Raw genomic sequence first — 26,319 nt, forward strand, 5'->3', positions numbered from 1 at the left:
TTGATTAAATCCAATGTACTGATTCATTTCTTTCAGAGTTTGTGCTTTTGATAATTTCAAATCCTTTTTGGTCAAATCTAAATTGACACACATTTTTGCCGGTGGCCATGCCAGAGGAGCTACAGACGGCAATGGAGCTGATGGAATACAGCCCAGTGGGTAGCAAAGCTATGCTGTACATCCTGGAGAGACCATGGTGATTAGTTAGATCTATGATAAAAGATACAGGTAGTAAAGATGATTAGGGAAGTAGTTTAGGTTAGTCTGCCAATTGCACCAATAAGAGATAAAAAACAAACGCAACAATAAAAAGCACAAAATAGGCTAGAAGTCACCTTCCCCTTTGATAGATGGGAGATTTTCAGAAGATGGAAAATAAAAATAAGGAAGTTTCGTGCATTATAGACACACTACCACCCTGGTTGTCGCCTGAGAAGCTTTTCTCTAATTATCCACTAGACTGCTAGTGTCTCTTTAAAGAAATATATTTTTAAAGGAATACATGTAAATCAAGCCTTCAGAACCCCCCCCCTTTTTTTTTTGGTTTTTCAATACAGGGTTTCTCTGCAGCTTTAGAGCCTGTCCTGGAGCTAGCTCTTGTAGACCAGGCTGGTCTCGAACTCACAGAGATCCGCCTGCCTCTGCCTCCCGAGTGCGAGAACTATGTCTTATAGTCATCCTCTGATCGCTACAATGCACTTCCAGAAAAGACAAATAAATTTAAAAATGAAAACTTTCATGAGCCAAGCAGTCTATTCTTCAGTAATAGGAGCATTGACCCTGTATGTAAAAACATATTTAAGTCAAAATGCCACATTGTTTGTTACTCTTCCTTTTTTTTTTAACCAATGAAATGTCCTTTAATTCTATTCTGTGGAAATAAGACTTTAAATTACTCTGCTCTCCCTACCCCGGCAGCACACAGCACAACAGGAAATGGCGCAGTGAGAGTGCGGTCACTCACCTTGACAGACATGTCCCCATGCTAATAAACACATCTGTGGACCTGTTCCTGGTGTTGAGGATGCTGCTGAGGGGAAAACACTGAGTACCCTGTGCGTGGGACTTGGTTGCAATCAATAATGTGACACAAGGGGATCCGTGGTACAACCAGCAGTCCATTGTCGAGCAGCACATCATGTGTTCCAGATGTTTCCCCAGCCACCCACGAGGAGCGAACTAGACAAATCGGGCCTTGGGATGTAGGTCAGTGCTAGCTCATGCTGAGCATGCCCAGTCTTAGGCACCACACAAATAAAACAAATGTTACCACTCTTATGGAGCTATTTGAAGTTGGTTAGGGGACAGAGAAACAAACATAAGCTAAGTGGTAAATGCCCTAAATAAAGCAGGGTGATGCGTTTAACCATCTGGGAAGGTTTCTCGTGTGTGTGTGTGTGTGTGTGTGTGTGTGTGTGTGTGTGATTTGAAGACTGGTGTGTGGTTCAGAGGGAGGATGGTGGAAGGGTACTTACCCCGGGGGGACTGTGAGAGCAATTATTGCAAGTAGGGGAAAACTGCAAGCACAAACGCACCAAGGAAGGAGTGGACTTGCTGTTTGAGTCGGTCTAGCAGAGGAAAGGAAGGGGAAGGTTGCCACCAAAGGCAAGAGAGGCAGAGTAGTTTGTGGTAAAGCCATTGCATGTTACTGGGAAATGCGGAGTTATGGGAAGGGTTGAGGAGAGGAGAGACACCTCCGACTTTATCCTCACGGATTTACTCGGGCTACTACTATTGTCGTCGAGACAGCAGCTATTGGCAACCCGAGGGCATTCAGACCAGCTATGAAGTTGATCTGGCCTGCAGTGTTGGCAGAGGGTGAGAAATGGAAGTAGGAACACGTGGTGGGCTAGATGACTTCTTTATGGACAGAGACGAGGATCTCAAGGTCTTGGGCAGAGGGTTACTGGATAGTAGTCTTCTGTCTACTAATTTTCTCCTAAAAGGGGCCGCTTTCCAATGTACCGTCTCGCCTACTATTCCATTAAAATAAAGGAGGAGCGTGTGATGGGGGTCACAGACAATCCCTTGGAGTCTGAAGTGTGTACCGGGGGAGTTGTGGGGGGCTGTGACTGGATTAGTTGCTCAGTGTGGCCAGTCCCGTGTGGGACTCGGCGGTTCAAAACTAAGAACGGCAGTTGGAAAAAGTGATGAAGAGGGATGGCTGTTTTAGCATGGACCAGTAATCCGAAGCTGAAGGAGGGAGGCAGAAGAACCTGTTGGGATGGTGCAGAAAGGCAGAGTGACGAACCAGATGACGCGGAGGGTCGTTTGTGAACCGAAGTCGGCGATTGGGTGAGGCGGAAGGTGCCAGTGGCGGTTGCCAAGGCAGCAGTAGTTCGGGAGGGACGCCACGGCCTCCTCCTAGGCACAGCGCAGCCTGCTCTGAGCCCCTGCTGACGTGTCGCTCGCCGCCGCCCGCCACCCGGGCGCCGCCCCCGGCACCGCCTGCTCCTGCCCCGCCCCCGGCACCGCCCGCCGGCGGCCTCCGCGTCACCGGCGCCCGCGGTGCCCACAACATGGCTGCGGCGCCGGTGCTGCTCCTCTGGCTGCTCCTGCTCGGACCGCTCTGGTGGGTCCCGGGCCAGCCGGACCCCAGCCCCGGCCGGCGCTTCTCGGACCTCAAAGTGTGCGCGGACGACGAGTGCAGCAGTGAGTGTGGGGTGGCTGGGCGGGAGGCGCTTTCCCGGGTGGCGGCGACGGCCGATCGGGTCGGAGTCCCGCAGCTCGCACCTAGCCTAGGGGGTCTCAGGCCCACGGAATCCAAGCCTGACGCTCTGCTTGGCGATCGCCCTGTTGGCCCTGGCGTGGGGGCTGCGCCTGCCACTTGTTGCCAGGTTTTGCTCACTGCTGCTCTGACCTGGCTGAGGGGCGCCTCATACCCAGCCGGGTTTCCCGGGGTCAGCTCACTGCTTCCCGATCCCCGATCTCCAGCTGGACTCCCCGAGTGATGGGGTGGCGAGCCCCCGCATCCTGGGTGCCCCATGCTGCAGGGAAGAGCGCCCCTACGCCGGCCGCGGGGACCTGGTTCCACGTAAGACTGATACCCACGCGCTTAGGAACCTGGGGCGCGAACCCAGTGGCTGATTGATGGCGGGGGTTCCTCCAGAAGGCACCCCGGTGTTGCCTCTTCGATCTCTTGGCTGCTTTGGGACCAGCTCGCATCACCTTTGGAACCGGAGGAACTGGAGTGAACCCAAGGCCAGGAACGCAGTGTATTCCGAGGTCTCCCTGGTTCTCTGCCTCAGTCCTGTCTCTCTTTTGCACAGAAGCTTCTTGCCAGTGCTAAGTAGGGCTGTGGGAAGGTCAAAATCTTTTGCTCTTAAAGAGGCCAGGAAGCTGCACCTGTCACCACCTGAGAGCCGCAGCCTTCTCCTCTATGCGCAGTCGCGCTCCCTGGTCCTGGGTTAGAGGTGGGCCACAGGGAAGGTTAGGATTAGAAGAGAGCTATTGCTGTAATGGTGAAAAATAAATATCCAAGAGTCTCAGGAGTCAGTCCAGCTTTTTCCTTAGTCCCCTTTGTTGCTGGGACCCAGTCCTGTCCAGAATAATCCACAAGGTTTCCAGGTTGGTCTCCAACAACTGTGTAACTCACTGTGTCCTTCATAAATCACAAGCAGTACATATAGAATATGATTCCTCCTAAAAGACTAAGAAGACTACATGTTAGCCATTTATGCTTCAATTTGTTTTATGAAAAAAACAAATTTCATCATTTGAATGGTTTGCACCAATATCATTAAAGAAAGAGAAAGAGGGTACTTGTAATTTATATCACCTAGATTCTAGGTGCTAGAGGCATCCCCGGGCCAATGTAAATAAACACTGTAAATAAAATAAAGGTGGAGCCACTATTATGAAATTTCCCTTTCATTTTTCTGTTAACAAACCAGCCATCGCCATTTTGCTGCTGAATATTGCCCGGTGTTTTCTGTTCTTTGCTGTCAAACGTTGACTCACCTGAGTCCCTCAAAACTTGAGAGGACAGTATCACTGGTGCTGCTTCAGAAAGAACTGAGACTCGTGGCTGGAGAGGGACGGGCTGTCATATAACTTGAGAAGTGGCCCATGTCCAAGCAAATGTAACCAAACACAATAAGTAATGATAGAAGAAGCAGAGCCCAGGCCTGTGCTGCCTGGTAGGAAGTGCTTAATGGCGGGACAGTGTCAGGTGTCAGGAAAGGTGTCATGCAGTGTGCATGTCATTCATAGATAATAAGCAACACATAAAGATAGAGGCTGTCCTTGATATATTACTATACATCCCCCAAGAGTCTAAGGAGGGAACCAGAAACACTGCCTTTTCCAATTTGAGTAGAATCCCAGCCTTAGAGTTCCTTCATTCTGGCGTCTTGCTCAGTCCCATCTAAAACAGGATGCTGATATATGTGAAAATGGTCTTATTTTAGCTTCACAAACCAAGTTACACCCTCCAGATCTGTATGCTTGTACCTTGAATATGTATTTTTTTTAAGTGTGCTTGTGTACTATTGCTAATTGGCTTTTAGACAAAGTACAATTTCCATCACTTCTACATCTCTGCCCTTTAATGCACAGTTAATTTCATTTGGCAAGATACTGCTTCTGGGCTAGAGAGATGCCTAAGGGGTTGAGAGCACTGGCCATTCTTCCAGAAGACCCTGGTTCAATTCCCAGCACCCACACGGCAGCTCACAACTGTCTGCAACTCCAGTTCTAGGGGACCTAACAGCCTCACACAGACATACATGCAGGCAAAATACCAGTGCACGTAAAAATAAATACTGTTTCTATTGGTGTGATTGAAGTTCTGTATTTATGTTTGTTTATTTGAGACAGGGTCTCACTATGTAGCCCTGGCTGGCCTGGAACTCGCAGAGATCTGCCTGCATCTTCCTCTTCAGGGCTGGGATTAAAGGCGTCTGCCCCCATGCCTGACCATAGTTCTGCATTTTAAGTGAGAGAAAAACTTCTGACCTAGACTCATAGTTTTAGCTGGACCCTGACAAATGAGATATCCATCTTAGATTTTGTTTTTAGGAAAAATTGTTTTGAAAGCTTTTTTAGATTTGCGTGTGTGTGTGTGTGTGTGTGTGTGTGTGTGTAACTGGGGGACCGAACCTAGGGCCTGTCTATAGTCTATACCATGCAAACATTCTACTATTGAGCTACATCTTCGGGTCATTTTTATACTAAGTTACCTGGGTTGGGTATTGAACTCCCTCTCTTCTTCAGTCAGACCTTTGAATTTATGATCCTCCTACCTCAGCCTCCAGAATACTGGAATTACAGGTCGACACCAGGCCTGGCTAGAAACCTTCTTAATGCTGACACACCAACGTTATTTGCTCAGGAAACACTGCCTTGTGATTGATTGGATTCCTAATAGCGTGTGATAGTATGCCTTCCTGTTAATTCATCCAGACACAGTGCAGAGACAACTTAGCCACAAATGAGATGGACAGTGTTTACTGCTGCACAGGGGCTGCTGCAGCCTTTTACAGGTAGTGCCTGTTAGCGGTTGGTTCGAGTTAATTGACCCCTTGGGGGTTCCTAGGCGTTCTTTCTGGCTCCCTGCTATCCCCACAGTTAGCTATGTTTAAACCAGTCAGCACCTGCACCTGCATTTACACATCCACAAAATGAGGCCTTTTATGATGATGAAACGGCAGAAGGGAATGGGGGGCACTAGAAGATTAGAGAGGGAAACAAAGAGTTGACCTGAGAGCAGCCGTCTGTGGTGGCCGACGCGTTGTCTTTGGGTTCTCAGACGGCCAGAGAGAAAAGTAGAAACATTCCCTCATCTGATTATAGCGGATGATGGGACTTACAGCCGTGAGGCTCTAGGGATTTCTGACTTTTGGAAAATGTGAATTGAAATCCATTCCAGCAGAGTACTGGGAGGGCTTGATTGTTGTCTGCAATGGGACTCATGTATTTCCCAAAAAATCTCTAAGAGCTTTTTAAGCTGGTAAGGCTTGCCTCACACACACAAATCCCGGCTTTGAGATCCGGCAGGTGCCAGCAACAATCCCGGTGCTTGAGAGGTAAAGGCAGGAGGATCAGGAGTTCCAGACCATCCTTGGCTCCCAAAAAAGTGTAAGGCCAGCTTGGGGTACAAGCAATCCTGTATTTTTTTTTTAAATTGCGTGTGGGAAGCTGTGAGAAGTCAAATCCTAATGCTGCCTTGTTTTGTTCTTTTTTCCCTGAATACAGTGCTAATGTACCGTGCTGAAGCCCTTGGAGACTTCACAGGCCCTGACTGTCGTTTTGTGAGCTTTAAGAAAGGCGACCATGTGCATGTCTACTACAAACTTGCAGGGGGATCCCCTGAAGTTTGGGCTGGGAGTGTAAGTAGAACCATGAAAACCTTTATTTCCTTACTTTTGTTGAGGTTTGTAGTGCTGCAGATTTAAATGCTGTTGATAGTGTCTTTCCTCGACTGTAAACGGAAGGCAGCCCTAGTGGTCCTAGCAAGCCTCAGGCCTAGCACACAGAGGGGCGAGACAACCCTACGGGTCCTAGCAAGCGTCAGGCCTGAAACACAACAGCAGCAGACAGAGGTTGCCAAAGCAGAACTGAACTGGTTCTGGCTGTTGCCCCACAGTTATACATTAAGCTGTACAACTTCAATTCAAGTCAAAATGGCCAAGACCGGAAAAATCTTAAAAGTTCATTGCATCAAGAAGGAAGTATTTGTTATCATTAGACTTAATCTTATAAGCAGTATACAAGATAGCACTTAAGGTGTTCAGGGTTAAAGTTTGTATGTCTTTTCCCTGTTAACAAAAAAATCTTTCAAAAAGCTGAAGCAGGGTTAGGGAAATAGCTCAACCAAGATCTGAGTCTGATCCCCAGAACCTACTTTAAAAAGCCAAGCTTTATGTGGGTGAGCTTTTAATGCGGAGTCTGGGAGGTCCTGGACAGGTAGACCAGCAGGACGCGTAGGCCGCCCAGCTTCACCTACTTGGAGAGTGAAAAATGCAAGGTGAGATGTGAGGGAGGGAGAGGCAGGCAGACCGCTGTAATTTTAAGGCCAGCTTGGTCTACATAGCCTGTTCCAGGCCAGCCTGGCCTACATAGTGAAACCCTATCTCAAGACACAAACAAAAACCAAACCAAACCAAACCAAAAACCATAAGGTAGACAGCACTTGAGGAATGACAGTGAGGTTGTCCTCTGGCCTGCACACATATGCATCCCCATACACACTCAACACACACACACACACACACACACACACACACACACACACACACACACTGTACGTATATAAACATGCACATACATGAACACAGACATATGCACATGTAGACAGGCACACACTAAAGGAGAAATATTGTATTCACTGTGGGTCTTATTTGGTTGTAACTTCTGAGGTATCTTTTCCTAGCTCTGCTTTGTGCCTAGAAGTTTCCCCTGGGATTCTGTTCCTGACACTCTTTGGGCCTCTTAGTATGAGACATGGCCGACAACGACCGAATCTGTCAGGCTCTTGTATGTTTTAAGGAGACTCTCCAGCAGTGACCTGGCTGAGAAGCATAGGGGCTGCCTTGCCCTTTGAAGAGGGCTGATCTGTAGAAGGCTGTGGACTGAAGGGCCTGTGATGTCCCGTGGGATAGTTCCATCTTAGAAACAGCTTCACTCCCAACCATGGACAGTGTTCACTCTCAATCAAACATCAAATAACCAACACAGAATAAGGTTCTAGTAGCCCCCTAGGGAGAAAATTTTCTTTTCAGCTTTCTATGGGGGATTTTTTTAAAGTGAGGAGCCGTGGGGCATAGCCTTCTTATTTAGACAGCCTCCCAGCGGCATCACGGACATGAGGGAGAGTCTGTGCTGTTTTCTTGTGTCTCCCCAGTGGGTGTCTGGATAGGCTTGACTCTGGAGCTGCTCCCCATATACCTATGCTCCATTTGTTTACACGGTAGTTACGAGATCCTTCTACCTTCCCTGCCTCTGGGCTTTTGGATAGATCAGCCTGTTAGCATTTGCACCTCTAGACAGATGCTTCCTTCTGCATCACGGCTCCCTCTCTGCTTTTATTTTCCCTTAATGGCAGGCTCTCAGGTATCCAGGCTAGCCTTAAGCTTCTGATCCTCCTGCCTCTGCCTCCCCAGTGCTGCTGTGTCGTGTAATGCTTCAGATCAAACCAAGACTCTCTACATGATAGGCAAGGAGTCTACAGCCCAAGTCCTCACCTTACCCCCTTAAGAATCCCTGCTTTAGCACCCAGCCTGGTGATCTCGGCCGATAGATATGTGTTGGGGTGGGACTCTGTTTACCCTGCTCCTGTGACATCATTTTACTGCTTCGATTGCCAGCCAGCTGGTGTCTCAGCTCACTAGCCACGTGTCTTCTCTGCCTTCTTTTCGAGTATCTCCTTACAGGGTACTATAGCGCTTACTTAGATTTGCCCTCACAGTAGCTCAGGCAGAACTGACCCTCGTGAGGCATTCCCCAAATCAAATCAGCAGTACTTTGGCAGGGACAGTACGCAGAAGCAAAATTAGACGTAAGAATTACTTCTGCGAGAGCCTGTGATTCCATGAGACGGTAGGAGAGGGAAGCACCCGCCTCTGATGGTGGAGCTTTATGTAAGCTGTGGCCCTGGTTGACAGATCAAGAAGGGACTTGCCTTTCCTTTTCACACTTCTCTGATTTCTTCTCTTTTCTAGCCCAGCCTCTATAGCATTTGATTCCTGCAGATGGGCGGCATGTATTTCTGCTCTCTCCCTTCTCATTTCATGAACCTCAACATTTGTGGAATTAGCTAGTCTCCCTCATCTTCAGAATGACTTGTCTTCATATCTTAATTCCCATCCAACAGTCTCTTTTTGTTTCCTAGAGTTTCAGGGTTTATCTGCCAGTCTTGTAGCTGTTAATGCTCCAGGTCTTATCTAATCTTTGGGGCTTTTTTTCTATTACTAACATGGCCTCCAGATGGTCTCCAGATAAACCAAGAACACCGGTGAATGGCGATATTTTAGAACCAGTGATAAGGTGGCTTTTCTTCTTCTTGTGCCCGTGACTGTCCTATTGGTCTGTCTGTCAGTCTGCTTTATTGGCTGGGAACAGGCCTTTGCTTCCTTTCAGGCTGTGACTAGAGAAGGACACTTCTCAGGTGGAGCTTTTATTCACTGTCTGCACACTTCATACCTCTTAGTTATGCGTGCTGGGAAAGACTGGGGTCATTTTCTGTAGATTCATTTCACATGGAATTCAAGTCTGAGAGGTAGGTAAGGATGTATCACGTCATAATTTTATTTAATCCCCCCAGATACTTCTAAATACTGTTCTTGGAGAAAGCTACCATAGTATTTGGTATCAAGAGATATTGTTTGTTGTGGCGGTATACGTTTCATACGTTTCAGAAGTCTCGTTTTCTTCTGCTTATTCCCATGGCTGCTGTGAATTGACTTAGGGGAGACTTGTAACAAGCGGTTCATGAGCAGTGCTGTCCAGTGCTCGTGTAAACTCTTGCCAGAGATCACTTGGAACCGTGTTTCTGGTTAGCTTTGGTTTGCCAAGTCTTGGCCATACAGTTTTCAGGAAGCTTCTCTTATATAGATCTCTAACTACTTCTAACTGTATGCTATGTGCTGATATATAAAAAAACACGGCTTGGAGAACTGTTGCTTTAACAATATAAATTTTCATTGGCACAGTCATTGCAGGGTAATTTTAGCTCTTTCTTGTCCGTGTATTTCCTGTCATTCCTAGAACTCTCTCCTTTGATTTCTTATACAGAACTTAATTGGTATTTGTCCCTTTGTCCATTTTTTTTCACACAGGTTGGACAAATCTTTGGATATTTTCCAAAGGATTTGATCAAAATTCTTCACAAATACACGGAAAAGGAACTACATGTTCCAGCAGATGTAAGTTGTTCTCAGTTACAAATTTGTTTATATGTTCTTTGTAATTGATTAAAATTTTGGTGGTATTGGTAGTGCCAGCTGAAGGCAGTTTTAGGCAAGACATTGTATTTTCCCTTACAGCTTTTAAAAGGTGCAGTGAACTCTTTTGAAAGCAGCGAATATGTTTTGGATGGGGAAAAACAACCCGACGTTTGTGTATCAGATTTTAATTTGGAATCAGACTAAACTGAGAGAGAAGAACATTTAAAAAGCATTTGGAGGAGTTATGCATTCTGATAATTGTTCAATATATTAAGGTTGATATTCTTATAACAGACTATAGACTGATAAGCAGGGCTTTTTCTGTTTTTTTTTTTCTTTCTTTTTTTTTTTTTTTGCATGTGAAACTTAAGAACTTAATACATTAGCCAAGTGTAATGATTCTCACTTACTTATAATCCTAGTATTTGGGAGGTGGAGAGAGATCGATCAGGAGTTCAAGGCCAGTCTGAACTATTCAAGGCCTTGTCTCAAAAAAAAAAAAAACCAAAAAAAAAAAAAACAAAAAAAGAAGAAAAATATTTTTGTACTTAGTTATCAAAGAGGTAAATAATTTTATTTTACAGGCAAAAAGTGATGTCCTGATTTGAAAACTACCCACTGGGTACTAAACATTTTAAATACATAGAAATCAGGTTCAATTACTCAGACTCTAAATTGCGTGTAGATCTATTCGTACAAAGGCTTTTTTCCTGACTTCAGTGATTAACTACTTAAGTCACAGACTGGGAAAAGTGATGCTAAGGGCTTTATATTGAGGTCCAGTCTTAAATCTGTAAGGTTCTAGCTCTCGCTCTACATTCATGGCACACAGCTTACAGTGGTCTTGGGTCTAAAATGATATTTTGTTCTAGAATCCTCATTCCCAATTATTCCCACTTATCCCCATCACTCCCATTTCTTTGGGAATAGTAGATGCCTGAGTCACTTTGGGCATGTCTTTCAAGTGGCCGTAGAGCACGAAGCTGCTGACCGAGGGTAGTTCCTGGGTGGGGTGAGGCTGTAATCAGTGCTGCAGAGCCATCCAGGGCCTTCACGGTCCTCGATCTCAGGGCACGTTATAGCATGATCCCTGGTGGACTTCTCTTTTGACAAAGGCTGTGCAGAATGGGAGAGGCTCATGGGGCCCGAGACCTCACCTGCTCTGGGTTCTATTTCTCATCTCCCTGCTCTTGACATTAAGAAGATGGCGCAGAAGTGTATGTGATGAGAAAAAGGAAGTTATTAGCCTCTTCTGCAATGGCCAGGCCTCGCCAGAATACTGTGTGCGATTCCTTTGGTACCAGATTGCTTACTTGTGGGAAAAGGGAAGAATGCAGACTTATGAATAGTCTTAAAAACAGATATTCATCACTGCTGAGAACTCTAACTCACAGAAAGGTATCTGTACTGAGTTTTGTTTTCAAGTTGTTGTTCCACTAATAATAAAAGTGGAGATCCCCTCCGACAGCGTTCTTCATCCCTTTAGAGCAGTGGTTCTCAACCTTCCTAATTCTGCGACCCTTTAATACAGTTCCTCATGCTGTGGTGACCCCCAACAATAAAATTCTTTTCATTGCTACTTCATAACAGTAATTTTGCTATTGATACGAACTGTAATATAAATATCTGTGTTTTCCGACGGTCTTAGGTGACCCTTGTGAAAGGGTTGGTTGACCCTCAAATGGGTCATGACCCACAGGTTGAGAAGCGCTGCTTTAAATTCTCACTCTCTATGCACCTATCTGCCATAAAATACATTTTAAGTTGGTATTTCTAAGTCCAGGAAAATATGTTCCAAAAATCCATGCAGACTTAGGACATGACAGCCAGTTAATTCTGCCTGTTTCTAGCTGGCTGGGCAGAGACATACGGCATAGAGGACATAGTAGAGACGCATGGTCCTGCAGCTCCCCAGACAGATCCTTACGAGTTGAGCATCCAGGTCATCAGCACAGACATTAGAAATGGGAAGACTCCATCCAGGTCTCCCCACTTCCCTCCTCCGTTGTTATGTTAGTTACTTTTCTCATTGCCCTGGGGAAATACTCTGGCAAATGCAACTTCAAGAAAGAAGCACTTGTTTTGGCTCACAGTTTGAGGATAGAGCTCATCACGGCAGGGGAGTCTTGTCTGCAGGAGCGTGAGGCAGCCGCTCATCTTGGTTTTTGTTTTGTTTTTGTTTGTTGTTGTTGTTGTTGTTTTGGTTTTTGTTTTTTTTGGTTTTTCAAGACAGGGTTTCTCTGTAGCTTTGGAGCCTGTCCTGGAACTAGCTCTTGTAGACCAGGCAGACCTCGAACTCACAGAGATCCGTTTGCCTCTGCCTCCCAAGTGCTGGGATTAAAGGCGTGCGCCACCACTGCCCAGCAAGGCAGCCGCTCATCTTGTGTTATGCTCCAGAAGCTCAGAGAGATGAATTCTGATGTTAAGATCGCTTCCTTTTTCATATATCGTCTAGGACCTCAGCCCAGGAAAAGGTGCAGCCCACATGCAAGGTGTGCTTGCCCTTGACAATTAACCCCCCTGGAAACTCTGACAGCCACGCCCAGAGGCTTGTCTCCTTAGCAGTTATAAACGCTGCCAAGCTGACAATGCCACCCGTCAGCAAGTGTTGAGAACAAACGGAGAAACACAGAGTCACACAGAGGGAGGATAACATGTCTCCGTTTGTTTACTCACTGTGTTTTTCAGAGAATATGACATGGTTTTTGACAAATGCAGAAATAATTGCAGTGTAGAATAAGACAGATTTACCTCACCAGAGCTGGCCAACTGGGAGCCTCCAACTGTCCCCCTAAACTGACAGCGTGGGGGAACAGATTATTTTCCAAACAGAAACCAGGAATGGGGCCAAGCAAGCTCACCAGCCACATGAGTCATTCTTCTCCCAAGGAAGGGAGAACGAAAGTGGCTTCCACCCTGATATCCCCCCTCCTTCCCCCAGCACTAGCCAAACCCTGGCTCAAAGACATCCTGGAACCAGGCACAAACTCGTAGTTATCTCTGTCCTGTGTATAAGTGCTCTTGGGACACTTGATTGTTGAGACACTAATGTTTCTGTTTTTTTTTTTTCCATACAGGAGACAGATTTTGTCTGCTTCGATGGTGGAAGAGACGATTTTAATAATTATAATGTAGAGGAACTTCTAGGGTTTTTGGAACTGGAGGACTCTGTACCAGAAGAGTCTAAGAAAGCTGAAGAAGTTTCTCAGCAGGGTGTGAAATCTCCTGAAGGGGCTCAGGGCCCTGAACCTGACCCCCCACCTGAGCCTGAGCTAGCCAAAGCTGACTCAGGGGACCGAGAAGGTGCATTCTCAGAGAGCACTGAGGAACTGCAGGAACAGTCCCCAGCTCAGGAGAGCCACCCACCTGCCTCTAGTGCAGCGGATCACGCTCAGGGAGTGCGGTCTTCCTTGGACAATTTTGAGGAAATGCTACACGATAAATTGAAAGTGTCAGGAAGTGAAAACAGAACCAGCAATAGTTCTCCTGTCCCCGCGGATCAGGAGAAGATAGATGCTTACAAAGTTCTGAAAACAGAAATGACTCTTGACTTGAAAACCAAGTTTGGCTCAACTGCCGATGCGCTGGTGTCTGACGACGAGGCCACCAGACTGGTCACTTCGTTAGAAGATGATTTCGATGAAGAACTGGATGCTGAATATTACCCAATGGAGAATGAAGAAGAGGAGAACGCAAACAACTACGATGAGCTACCGCTACTATCCTTTGCAGGTGAAGATGATGAGAGAATCCCCGGGAAGCCTGTGATGGAGAAATATGCATCAGATAAGGACCTGAGCGCAGAGGATAAAGTTGAACCTACTCTGCCTCCTGACATCCAAAATGACAATAAAAATTTATTGACAAGCTTGGGGGATACTTTCTTCTCTATTGTCGCAGGAGGCGAAGGAAAAACAGGTGCGGTGGATTTAGAGAGTTCTAACCCGGTGGAAGACAAGGAGGGTGTGTTGGTTTCAGGTAGCCATCAGAGGAAGCCACAGTCAACAGCTGGCCATGTGGACCCTGAGGATGAGGAAGATGACCTCTTTGTAGAAGACTCTAAAATAAATGGTGAGAAGTCAGAAGCAGAGCCAGACCTTGTCCTTACAGCAGAAGAGAAGGTACCACAGGAATCCAGGAGAGGTCTGGCACACCAGGAGCCCAAATCAGAGGCTGCAGAGTCAGAAACGGCGGCTACTTACCAACCTCAGAGTAGCAAGCTTGATCTTCTGCCAGCTGCTGAAAAGGGCAAAGAGTTTACATTAAAAGCCGTCTTTGAAAAAAAAGAAAATGGCCTAAAAGAACCAGTTATTCATATCTCGAAGGAAATAGTCTACGAAGAAGAGACCAGAGACGGCGTAGAGAGTGACTCGGTACACAGAGCTGTGGGGAGCCCAGAGATGGGAAATCACAGCAAACGTGAATCCTTGGATGCTGCGCCACTGTTAGGAGATACCCAGCCGGATGCACCCAAGGACAGAACGGAAGTCTCAGGTGCTTCCGTCAGTGAGCCAAAAGTGGGCCAGTGGGAGGGATTTCAGAATCAACCTAGATTCCCCTCTCCAGAGGAAACTGGCCTTTCGAGAGAACTGGGGGACAAAGTTCCTACTCTGGGAAGAAATCTTCCTTGGCAGCAGCAAGAGAGAGATGAAGCTGTTGGAGAGGGCAAAGAAGACCCTGCAACTGTGGAGCCACCTCACCCCCAGGTCATGCAGGGGACACAGGAGGCCGATAGCCCGGAAGTGCCCAGAGTCCAAAGCCAAAGGTCGGAAGCAGAGGAGGACGACGATCCCCCTGAGGAGCTCCTGGAGGATGAAAATGCTGTCAGTGCATGGCAGTCTAAAGAAACGCACCCCAGCGTTCCCCACAGGAGGTCAGATATGAGCTCTGAGGTTTTTGAAAAAGTCATTGTAGGAACCCTTAATCTTGACACTGAAGAAAACACACAAGCACCTAACATGATTTTGGAGGCTGGAAAAAAGAGTGAAGCTACGTCGGAAGAGGCAGATGGTATGGGCGAGGAGTCGGGCAGTGAGGTGGTGGCCAAGGAAGAAAGCCCCCTGGCAGACGTGAGAGCTCAGAGGCCGTCTGAAGCCCACGGCCCTCCCGAGAAGATGGCAGCTCACGTTCCAGGCTTTTGGGAAGCCGTTCAGAGTCAGGATCCGAATGACCTACAAAACGACAGCCCCAAGGAGCTAGTCGACACCTTGGGGCTTGTGGAGATTCCTGGGGGAGAAGAAATCTCAGAGGGGGAGCCTGAGGATCCTGAGGCGCTTGGAGGCTCAGAAAGCTGGGGGCCTGGTGCTGAGGACCTTGGGGATGGCCCGCCCCAACAAGCTACACCTGAAATTCCCGACATAGTGCTCAAGAGCATCCGGGAAGACCTGCCCATCATCAACAGCTTCTTCAAGGACCAGAAGTCCCTGCATCGCTTCTTGAAGTACTTTGATGTCCACGAGCTGGAGGGCATGCTGCAGGATATGTCCATAAGGTTGAAGTCAGCGCAGCGGGACAGTCTGCCCTACAACGTGGAAAAAGTCCTAGATAAAGTCTTCCGTGCCGCTGAGTCACGAATCCTAAGCGTGGCAGAGAATATGCTTGATACTCGAGAGCACAAAAATAGAGATCTGGGGACACAAGAGAACAGCCTGTTAGAAGAAGCTGCGGTGCTGGATGATGTGCAGGACCTGATCTACTTTGTCAGGTACCAACACTCTGGAGTGGAGACGGCCCCACTGGCAACACCTCCACCTAATCAGGAGGGTGGCGCTGCACCAGTAGAAGGTAAAGGACCTGCCTTTGACCTTGTGGAGTTAGGCTGGGGAAGCAGGAGCAGGGTGGCGGGGAGGGGCTGTACTTTTGGAGTGGGAGTATACTAAAGTGCTTCATTTCCTGTGTGTAAAATTCTGGTCACACTTCCCGTGTGTGTAAAGGAGGGGGTCTAGACCTACAAGGCTTCCCCATCCAGCTTCCTTTCAGACTGACCATGAATGCAGATGGTCTCACATTCCCAATAATTTTTTCCCTTCCATGGGAGAGCTGAAATTGGTTTTCATTTCCAAAAGGAAACTTTATAAAACTCTTAAATATATACCCAAGAAAATAATTCACAAAGTAAAACTCTCAACAAAGTACAGCTTTCATGGAAGGTTATAAAAGGGCCTTTATTTAACACAGGGTCTTCATACAGTTATTTGTTAACACTGATGCATCTTTGTTCTTGCAGACAGATAAGTTTCAACTTTAATGATATCTATGTGATTTTATGTACCTGTCTAAACCCTGAGATCCAGAAATGAGAGGAAATATGATGTCTGTCTGTCCTTTGGAGACAGACTTACTTCACTTACTATGGTGATTTCCGGTTGCATCCATTATCCTGAAAATGATATAATTTATTCTTTATGACAGAAAAGATTCTACCATGTGTATGTCCCACATTTTCTTTCTCTGTCCCTCTGTTGTCGGACGCCTAGGTTGTTTCCGTAACACAGTCGTCGTGACTAGGGTGGTAGCCAGCATTGATCTGCAGTGTTTCTCCCGGTTATGTCATATTGGAGTTCATTGGGTGAATAGTCAGGAGGAGTAACGTAGCTGGTTCCTACGGCAGATTTGCTTTTAGTTTTTGGATGGCCACAGTAGCTGGATTAGTTTGCATACCTGCCAGCAACAGATGTGGGTTCACGTTTGCTGTACTCTCACCAGCGTTTGTTTAATGACCACAGTTCTGAGTGGGGTGAGGTAGACGCTCAGTGTAGCTTCGGTTTCTCTGGTGGCTGGTGAGGCCGGACATGTGGTTACTACCTAGCCTTCTGCGTTCTTTGGATAGTCTAGGTTGAATGTGTAGGGAGCACATTTCTTCCTATTCTGTCATACTCCTTTAATTGATTGCTTCCTTTGCTGAGCAGAAGCTATTTAATTTCATGAAATCCCATTTTCCACTCGTTGGCCTTATTCCCTGAGTGACTGAGAGCCCTTGCTATGCATGCATCTTGGACAGTTTCCTAGCAATAGCTGTGTTTTATTCAGAATTTGGCCAAAACAGCTCATTAAATGGATGCCTTGCGTGAGTTCCTTCACTCTGCGTAATTTCTATCTTTTGTGGGTGTCCTGCTGTTTCCTGCTTCTTGGGGACAGTGACTTACTCCAGTTATGCTTCACTGGGCCCAGGGGTTCTTGTGTTAGGTTAATCAAGGCCGGAACGAGGTTGAGGGGCTTTAACATCAGTGGACAAATAGGAACATGTATTTGTTGAACTGACCCCAGGATACCCTGCCATCAGCTCCTGATCCCTGGCTACACATTATGTTCTGGGTAGCCACGCTTTGCAAACAGAAGTAGCTGCATTGCAGGCAAATATAGTGGGCATAGAGTTACAGGAACATCTATTTTCACAGAGGTACTAATTTTCCTGAGACCTGGGAGAAGTGAGCATTTTTAAAAAAAAAAATCAAAGCTTTTGCTTAAGGATGGAAAATTCAGGTTGGAGATATGACTCTGCAGTTAAGAGCACTGGCTGCTCTGGCGGAGGAGCTGCGTTCTGTTTTCAGCACCCACATGACAGCTCACAACCATTACACCTCCAGTTCTAGGGGATATTATTGCCTTCTTCTGGCCTCTGTGGGCCCTGCTTATTACATGATACATATAGGTACATGCAGACAAAATACCCACACACGTAAAATAAGATGAATCTTCTTTTTAGTTTCTGATGGAAAATACTAGGCTGCAAAGAGACACTCAGGCTCATAGGGAAGGAAGTGGACCTATTCTTTGTTGCTTGGCAGTAGTTTGATAGGATTTGAAAGACACTTTGGCAAGCTACCCACGTGCAGAATGCCCGTATCTATATGAGCTCTGTAAAGCCAGCCACCTGTGTATGAAGGAGGTTATATTCCATATGTGGTTCCCGTGTTCCGTGGTGGACTGCAATTATCGTCTCCATGTCTATGTGGGCACACGCTGGCTTGCCAAGGCAAATCAGTGGAGTCTCTTCCATGAACGCATTTCTGAAACACTGTGGAGTGAAGGCTTCTCTGTAAACTTGCACGTCAGTCATTGTTAATGTAGAGGGAAGAAGTTAAAACTCCTGCTTCCCTTTTCACTCATGCATATGTGAGCTAGGGCTTTGGGCTGTGTGAAGAGGGAGTGCTGGTGGCTCTCTGATCAAGCCCTCCCCATGTGTTCTTCTCCAGAGGTGCAGCCACCTCAGCAGGAAAACTTACCACAAGAAAACACAGGAGATCTTAGTGTGCCGCTTCCAGAGGAGCCTGGTCTCTTGGATCAACCCGTGACCAGTGTGCCGCTTCTGGAACAGCCTGGTCTCTCGGATCAACCTGTGACCAGTGTGCCGCTTCTGGAACAGCCTGGTCTCTCGGATCAACCTGTGACCAGTGTGCCGCTTCTGGAACAGCCTGGTCTCTTGGATCAACCCGTGACCAGTGTGCCACTTCCGGAACAGCCTGATCTCGTGCATCAACCCATGACTGGGCACGTGAGTGCCTCAGAGGTGTCACAGAAATCAAATACTGAGAAAGACATAGATCCAGGTAAAGTTTATAATTTTTCTCTACAAAGTAGACATGCATTGTAAAGAAGGCCTGCTAAGGCTTTATTCTCAAACGCAGGAAAGACAGGGCAATCCAGGTGTGTATAAGATTTAAAAATCTTCCACAAGTAACAGAAAAGCAAGCGTTCAGACGCATGAGGTCGAAACAGGAAAGAAGCCAGGGGCCGTCACTGCAGACCAGTGTTTGGCTATACCCAGCCGCTGTCAATCACCTCAGTGTGAACCTGAGCTCTTGTCGTTCAAAGGCCACACGCTTTAAAGCAGAGCCTTCCGTAAGACAACAGCACATTAAGTGCTGGCCCGGGGAGAGCAGTCTGTATGAGATAAGCCCCAGGAAAAGCTGACAGGCACCAGCTAAGAGTCTGAACTCCCAGGTCCTGGGTCTTCCTCTTCATCTCCAATCCTCTGAATAGCTACAGAATTCAGTTGCTGCTTTGATTTTTCTCCTCCATAAGGCAAATACAGTTTCTTAAAGATGCTGCAAAGGAGTCCAGATGTATTTTGAAAGAATACTTTTAGGAAACAGTGCAGGAATGAGAGTCCAGACCAGAGTGACGTTTATAATTGTAAATCCTTGGTTTACAGCACACGGGGAATATTGGTGGGAGATAAGAGGTGTTTGTTTTGAAAATCCTCAGTAATGGTTTCAATGGTTCTCTAATTGTTGTATAGCTCACTCTTAATTCACTTGAAGCTCTCACTGTGTTATTCTGCCATCCAATACGGTACCATGAGGACGTCCTTACTGGGTTTCTTTTTGGGGAGAGTTGTTTTTCACAGTCCTGGGGACCATTGTCAGGGCTGCCTGCGTGTTAGGCTGGTGTGTTACCACTGACTGTCAGCTCCAGCAGTATTTTGTGTGTGCACGAGCCTGCGTATATGTGAACCACAGTTGTGCGTTCGTTTGCAGAAATGAAGGGTTCAAGTCAGTAGGGTACCATCCCCTGCTCTCCAGCTAATGCACAAAAGGTAGGGAGCATCACAGCAGGGAGAAGTCGCTGAGCCAAGAGTGAAGGATGCGTCAGGGGACTCGCATGCCCCAGAGCATGGCATGGTCATGTGTAACATTTTTAAAGTTCTTTTTTTTTTTTTTCTGTTTTGTTTTGTTTTGTTTTGTTTTTTGAGACAAGGTTTCTGTGTGTAGGTTTGAAGCTGTGCTAGAACTTGCTCTGCAGACTAGGCCGGCTTCAAACTCATATAAATCTGCCTACCTCTGCCTCCCAAGTCCTGGGATTATAGGCGTGCGCCACCACTGCCCAGCCCAAGTTCTTTTTAATTCAGAAAGGTCCTGTTTACTGAAAAAGAGTCAGGCACCATTGAGATTCACTGCTCTTTTGCTCAACACCTTCAGGACTGGGAAAAGTTGTGCTTGCAGAACTCGGAACAGAATCTTTGCTTTAGATCCTTCCATGCGGTGCTGGTTACCTTTCCAGGCAAGTCTTCCCATTGACACAGCATGCACCTCAGGTACTAGAATGCTGACCCAGCTGGGGGAATGTCACCCATTGTCAGTACTGGATCAATAGTGAACTGAGTCTTAAGGTTGGGAGGGACCCCAGAGGGTCCAGTCCTGCCTTTCACTAATTGCTGTTGACTCAGGCTGAAATCCCGCCTGCCTTCCCCTCACCTCCTTGTGAGGCATCCTCTCAGGTGTAGATGGGCTTTCCTTCTTTCACAAAGCCTCCGTGCCAGTTCCCACTTTGCAGGGGATTCTTTTGCATCATTCCTGGCATTTACCAGATTTCACGCAGTTGTCACCTGTCCAAAAAGGTACCTGCTACATGCCAGCTATGCTAAGCCTTAGTGCATTCTATCTGCAAGCCTTTTTTTCTTAATATTTTTATTTAGCATGTGTATTACCATGGCGCACATGTGGAGAAGACAGCATTCAGGAGGCAGATCTCTCCTGCCATGTGGGTTGCAGAGGTCAAACTCAGGTCATTAGGCTCGACTGAATGTGATTGTGTCTGTATGGTTTTGTTTGATGGTGCTGGTTTTTTGATTTGTTTGTTTTGGTTTTTGTTGGTTGATTGGTTTGGTTTTGTGGGGATTTTTTTGGTTTGTTTTGAGACAAGGTCTCACTCGGTAGACCAGGCTGGCCTTGATCTCATAGAGAACCTCCTGCCTCTGCTTCCTGAGTGCAGGGATTAAAAGCCTGTACCACCCTGCCCGGCAATTCTGTCTATCTGGAGAACATCTGGGGGTTTGTCTTCAGTTTCTGTAAATGGACAGGAGACATGAAGGGGTACCCTGGACAGTGGAGATGATTCCATTTTTATTAAGAATCTGATGGATCCGATTAAGATCTTGAAGGCTTTTGCTTTTCTCTGTGTAATTTTCCTTAGGGGACTCGAATATTCTGTGCTCAATGACGAATATTTAGAGGACACTCAGCGAGTATTTAAATGAAGAGAAACAATTCTTATTCTAAAACAAAAGAGAAAATAAGGTGTCTTTTGCCTCCTTTTAGGTTTCCTTGTAACTGAAGACTTTCCTGTTGGGGCTGGTGATGCAGAACAGCTCCTGGAGACAGGGGCAGAGGAGCCGGTGAATGTCCTGCCTCCGGAAAATGCACTTGGTTCTCTGTATTCCTTCATCCTTTACATAAGTAAGATGGTAAGTCTGACGTAGTTTCCTCAGCTAGAATGTTGACCAGTACAGGGGTGTTCTGCAGGGAGATGGTATGGGTGAGGAGTGGTACCAGGTCTTAATGTTGGTCAGGCTGGCCTCAAATGCACTGTGCAGCCAAGGCTGACCTTGAACTCTCGATTCCCCATTTAGCACCTCCAAAGTGTTGATGCCATAGCCATGGGCCACCACCTTGGTGTCACCTGAGGGAAGAATTTAAAATGTCTTTCTGAACTCTGAACCTCCAAAGGTGATGCCCGAGGAGAGCCGCAGGTGGATGGCTTTAATTGGGAGCTCTTAGTTTAGCACATGAGCGTTTACTGCCTGGCAGGCTGGGCAGGCACACACCTATGAAGCATGGTTGCCTCCTGGGGACCTTTTGGTACCTCAGGGAACTGGAGATGCTTACTTGAAACAGAAAATAAGGTTTTTGTCAGGGCTGGTAGAGAAGGAGGAAGGTTAGGCATGAGCTGGGATATTGTAAGTAGAATCAAAGGGAATCCAAAGTATAGTTTGTTGTTGGATAGAATGGGTGGGAAGGGTTACAGGAGCAACAGGGACAGAAGTGACGTGTTCAGAGAAACATGAAGAGAAGGGGACGTAGAGTAACTAGGAAAGCTGCGGCGTCTGTGGAGGGTGATGGGTAGTGTGTGTCCCTGCGTGCTGTTGAGCTGCCAGTGTCGGGGAGCCTTTGAAGGTTTGAAACAGGGAAGTGGTTTGTCAGATCCGTGTCCTAGAAAGAGCTATGATGGCAAAATGTTTATTCAGGCTAATCGTTCTGAAGAGTCAGGATCCAAAAAAGACATTTAGCTATCTCTAATAGCTCAGTCAAGTGTGGAGGATTGAGCTCCCCCTTGCGGTGTGTGTGGGCATTGGACATTTTTCTAGGTAAATTGGATGCTGCTGGAGGCCAAAGTGATGCCAGGACTGCAGAGTGTCACCTTGATCACAGGTCTCCTGTAGTGCCTGTAATTTTGAGGTTTGTGTAATAGCATTTTGCTGTTGATGTTTCTGTAAACAGGTTTTGAGTCAGGAAGATCTGGTTTCAAATCTCTATTTAAAAGTTTGTGCAAATTACTAAGCCTTGTTTAATTGAAGCATAATAAGAACTGCAGACCTTTATGGTGTGGGTTCTGGATATATGTGTATGTTATGTAATGATCAAATCAGGGAATAATCAGGACAGTGGTCATTTCTATGTGTACTTGGGTTTTTTAAAAAGTGTTTTTATATTTATGTATGTTTTTATTTAATGCTTGTGAATACGTATGTGGATGGCCAAGGAAAACTTACAGGAGTCAGCACCCTCCTTCTACCCAGGTGATTGGAGTTGGTAACAAACACCTCCGTCTGCTGAGCCGTCTCTCCACTCTGCTTTAATCATTTGAGAACACTCAGAACTAGCTCCGCTGTGCTTTTTCTGCTCCTCAATTTCTTTCTGTCCTCCCAACTCGCCCTTCGATCTCTACCAACCACTGTTCCGTTCCGTTTCTCTATAAGATAATGAGCAGCAAATGACTAAACTTTGAATCTCAGCTTCCTTATCTGAAAAGGGCGGAGAAAAACGACTCCTGCTGCAATAACCGAGAGATCTGACAGCGGGAAGCATCTAGGGAGGTCTCTGGGATGCTGTGGGACTTCCTCCCAGGGTTGGTTCTTCTTTATAGTCAGAGCGCAGTGTAAAGATGTTGACTGCCCAGCAAATTCAGAGGAGAGGCTGCCTGGATGAGAAAGAGGGAGCAGAGCAAATCCATCTTTAGCTTTTTCTATGTTGTTCATGCTGGCGGCAGCTGCCTGTCAAAGGTGTTATGGTCCTGAGCCGTTACAGTTCCGGTGCTTCCAATGACTGAGCCAGGCTCAGGAGTATCCTCTGAACAGTGCAAGGAATCAGTGGTTGGATGTGGGAGGAAGTCTGTCTTCCTCACATTCCTAGGCATGTATGGACTGTCTTCTGGGTCTGAGTTAGAGACACAGACATGCTACAGGATATGGCCTCCACTTGTAGGGTGACAGAGGAAGGTGAGACCTGGAAGGCAAGAAGGGATGCAGTGCTACAAGATGCTGACTCAAAGGGCATGCTCCAAAAAGCATTTTAATGGTTCGGTACACACAAGGCATCTGCTAGGAATCAAGGATTCTAGTATGGCAGCTAACAAAATGGCTCAGCGGGTAAGGGCACTTGCTGCCAAGTCTGAGTATCCGAGTTCAGTCCCACATCCCACATTTTTGAAGGAGAGCACAAGTAAGTTATCTCTTACTAAGAGAGCCTGTAAGTTATCTTCTGGCCTCCACACGTGCCACGGCATGCACATGCATCCCTACCCACAAACAAACAAATGTAGTAAGAGGGACTCTAACACAGGCCAAGCTTAGTCTTGAGTTTTGCAAGGCTTATGAAGGAAGGATATGTGAAAACCGAGGACCGATGTACGAGGCAATATGAAGTTTCCAACAAGGAGCAGTTACCCAGGAGGTAATGAGTTCCGCTTTGATTAGGGGAAACACAGCGTCATGGGTCCGTTGTTGGCTGACACTTGGAATTCTACAATTAGAAGGGTCTTTGGAAGATGGCTGCCCCAGTGTCTCACTAATTACAGTAATTTCCTGACAAGTCATTATGAGGTCTGTGCGTTAGCAATTCTTTCAAATGTATTCATTTTTGAAGTTAAATACAAACAGATACTTTGTGCTCAGCATCGCCCCATCACCTCTCTGCTCGCCCTTCCCCAGCCTCTGGTTTGCCATGGAAGGAAGATTCTCCTGGACAGTCTCACTTCTGTTTTCATGGCATCTGTACACGCATGCTTTTATGTGGCTAGTTAAAATCCAGGAACTGTAAATGACAGAAAACGTATCTGTCTTTCTGAGACTGCCTTAATCCACTCAATGTGGTCATCTCTCGCTGGATCTACTTTCCTGCATGCATCAGCCATTCTTAGTGTGAGCCATCTGCCTTTCAGGGGCACACATCCTTCTGTAGTCAACTCATTTTTGTACTGACTCAAAATGTCCTTCTATGTGAAACCCTCTGTAAGATCTAATTCCTTTATACACAGTAATCCTTTGAATATGTGAAGTTGGATCCGGTTTTAAATTTTTATGGTTGTTTTTGTTTGTTCTGTTTTGAGACAGGGTCCCTCTACATAGCTCTGGCTGTCTTGGAACTCATTTTGTAGACCAGGCTGGCCTCAAACTCACAGAGATCTTCCTGTCTCTGTCTCTAGAGTGCTGGGATAAAAGGTGGGAGCTACCATGCCCAGGTTTTCAATATTTTGTAAATGTCAAACAAAAGCAGAGAGACTCACTAGGTGATCAACATTAGATTATAACAATGAAACATTCATTCTCAAATCTGGAAGGAAGGAGTTCTGTAATATTTTGCCACATAGAAATAAAAAAAAAATGCTTGCGATAGGTCCAGTCTTTTAGACTCCTTCTGAAAGAGCAAAGATCTCAGACCAGTTACTTTGTAACCTTTTTTTCTCTGAGTTATGATGCCAGAGCCTTAAACATTTAGTTCTTTACCTTTTTCCTGGTGGTCAGTATACTTTTTTTTGTATGTTTGTTTGTTTTTCGAGACAGGGTTTCTCTGTGGCTTTGGAGCCTGTCCTGGAATTAGCTCTGGTAGACCAGGCTGGTCTCGAACTCACAGAGATCCACCTGCCTCTGCCTCCCGAGTGCTGGGATTAAAGGCGTGCGCCACCATCGACCGGCGGCGGTGGTCAGTATTCTTATTTTCCCATTTTGCTTGTTTAATAAATTTGGAACCCATATACCAGCACCGAATACAATTAGTATTGCTGCTGGAGGGGCCTGAGAAACCTGGCTTTCTTTTCCCAGGCTCCACCCACAAATCTCATTTTGATAGTTCCTTGGCCATGCTGACCCCATCCCCTGTGGCAAGTGAGCTTTCTTTATCTGGATTGTCCTTCAGTGGACGAGAGCCACTTTGCGCTTTCGTCCTTTCTCCTCCCTTAATGGACTCTTCCGCCCAACTCTACGTGTTATTTTCCCCTCTCTCACTTCTCTGTCCTCTTGCGCTCATCTCTGCGCCCCCACCCCCTCACCTGGACTCTAGTCAACTCTGCGCCCTAGGCCCTCACTTGGACTCTCCCGCCCAGGTCCATGCTCTTTGCTCCCCCTCCTCACTCCTTGATGGATATGCTCACCAATATGCTCAACCTTTCCCCCTCGCCGTGGTGGTCTCCCAGTCCTGCTCGGTTGGTTTGTCCGGCACTAGTCCCGTCCCCGCCCCAGTCCCGCCCCCCGCACTCCAGGCTCGCCGGCTTCCTGGGTGCGTTGACGTGAGCTCCTGGGCGCCGTCTGATGACGTGTTTTCCCCGGAGGCCTAGTGCGGAAGGTGCGGCGACCCGGGAAGGCGAAGTTCTTTCCCGGCGTCCGCCCCCCTGAGCCGGTCCTTCCGAGGCGGAAGCGGTGAAAGCCGGCTCGGTGCTGTCCTCAGGAAGCGTCACCTCCGCGAAGCTGCCCCAGACACGATGGACTCAGTGCCTGCCACCGTGCCTGCTGTCACTGCCTCCCCGGGGAATCCCGAGCTGCTGGGCCCCGTGTCGGTGCTCTACGCAGCCCTCATAGCCAAGCTACTGGAGGTGACAGTTCCCACTCCCAGGGAGGGGCTGCGGCTGTGGCTGGCGGGTGGACCAGTGCTGGGCAGAGTGGGTGCCCAGAGCGACAGCCCCGGAGAGGGGCGCGAGGCTGCGGTGTGGGCCGCTTAGGTTGCTTTCTGGGTTTTCACGGAGCACTGTCGAGGTGGCAGGCACCGCGTTACGAGGAGGCGTCCTTTCCCGGCGGCACTGCCAGAGGTGGGGCCAGTATTATAATTAGCAGGTAGTGAAAGTGTGGAGTGGGCAGGTGTGTAATAATCCTGCCTTTAAAGAAAACATTTAGAGCTAAGGCACCGAGTCGCGTAGATGACTTTTGAGAGCATGACCCCAAACCGGTTATCAAGAGCTGTCTGTACTCAACGCTTGTCTTCGTTTATGTAAAACTGGAGCCAATACTTAACATTATATTATCACACTGGATTTATTTGCACCCACAACAGTTGATTAGTTTATATTTAAAGCTTTCGTGTTGTGTACTTTTTTTTAAAATATTTATTTATTTATTTATTATGTATACAATATTCTGTGCGTGTGCCTGCAGGCCAGAAGAGGGCACCAGACCCCATTACAGATGGTTGTGAGCCACCATGTGGTTGCTGGGAATTGAACTCAGGAC

At 47.0% G+C, this 26,319-nt stretch overlaps 1 protein-coding gene across 4 annotated transcripts in view; it reads left to right on the forward strand.

Annotated features, from left to right (window-relative positions):
- The first annotated feature begins 2,489 nt into the window (after window positions 1-2,489).
- The window catches only part of Mia3 (MIA SH3 domain ER export factor 3), a 41,336-nt gene continuing 17,506 nt past the window's right edge, over window positions 2,490-26,319 (forward strand). For 2 of the 4 annotated variants that reach the window (XM_038348496.1, XM_038348493.1), the window contains exons 1-6: window positions 2,490-2,652; window positions 6,196-6,329; window positions 9,777-9,863; window positions 12,962-15,668; window positions 18,080-18,433; window positions 20,924-21,069. In XM_038348496.1, the coding sequence (XP_038204424.1) occupies window positions 2,520-2,652; window positions 6,196-6,329; window positions 9,777-9,863; window positions 12,962-15,668; window positions 18,080-18,433; window positions 20,924-21,069 (3,561 nt within the window). In that variant the 5' untranslated portion in view covers window positions 2,490-2,519. Of the gene's footprint in view, window positions 2,653-6,195; window positions 6,330-9,776; window positions 9,864-12,961; window positions 15,669-18,079; window positions 18,434-20,923; window positions 21,070-25,428; window positions 25,689-26,319 lie in introns of those variants that run through there. The other 2 variants (XM_038348497.1, XM_038348495.1) reach the window with 2 other exon arrangements.

This window comes from Arvicola amphibius, chromosome 12 (assembly GCF_903992535.2).
Source record: "Arvicola amphibius chromosome 12, mArvAmp1.2, whole genome shotgun sequence".
Classification (NCBI taxonomy): domain Eukaryota; kingdom Metazoa; phylum Chordata; class Mammalia; order Rodentia; family Cricetidae; genus Arvicola; species Arvicola amphibius.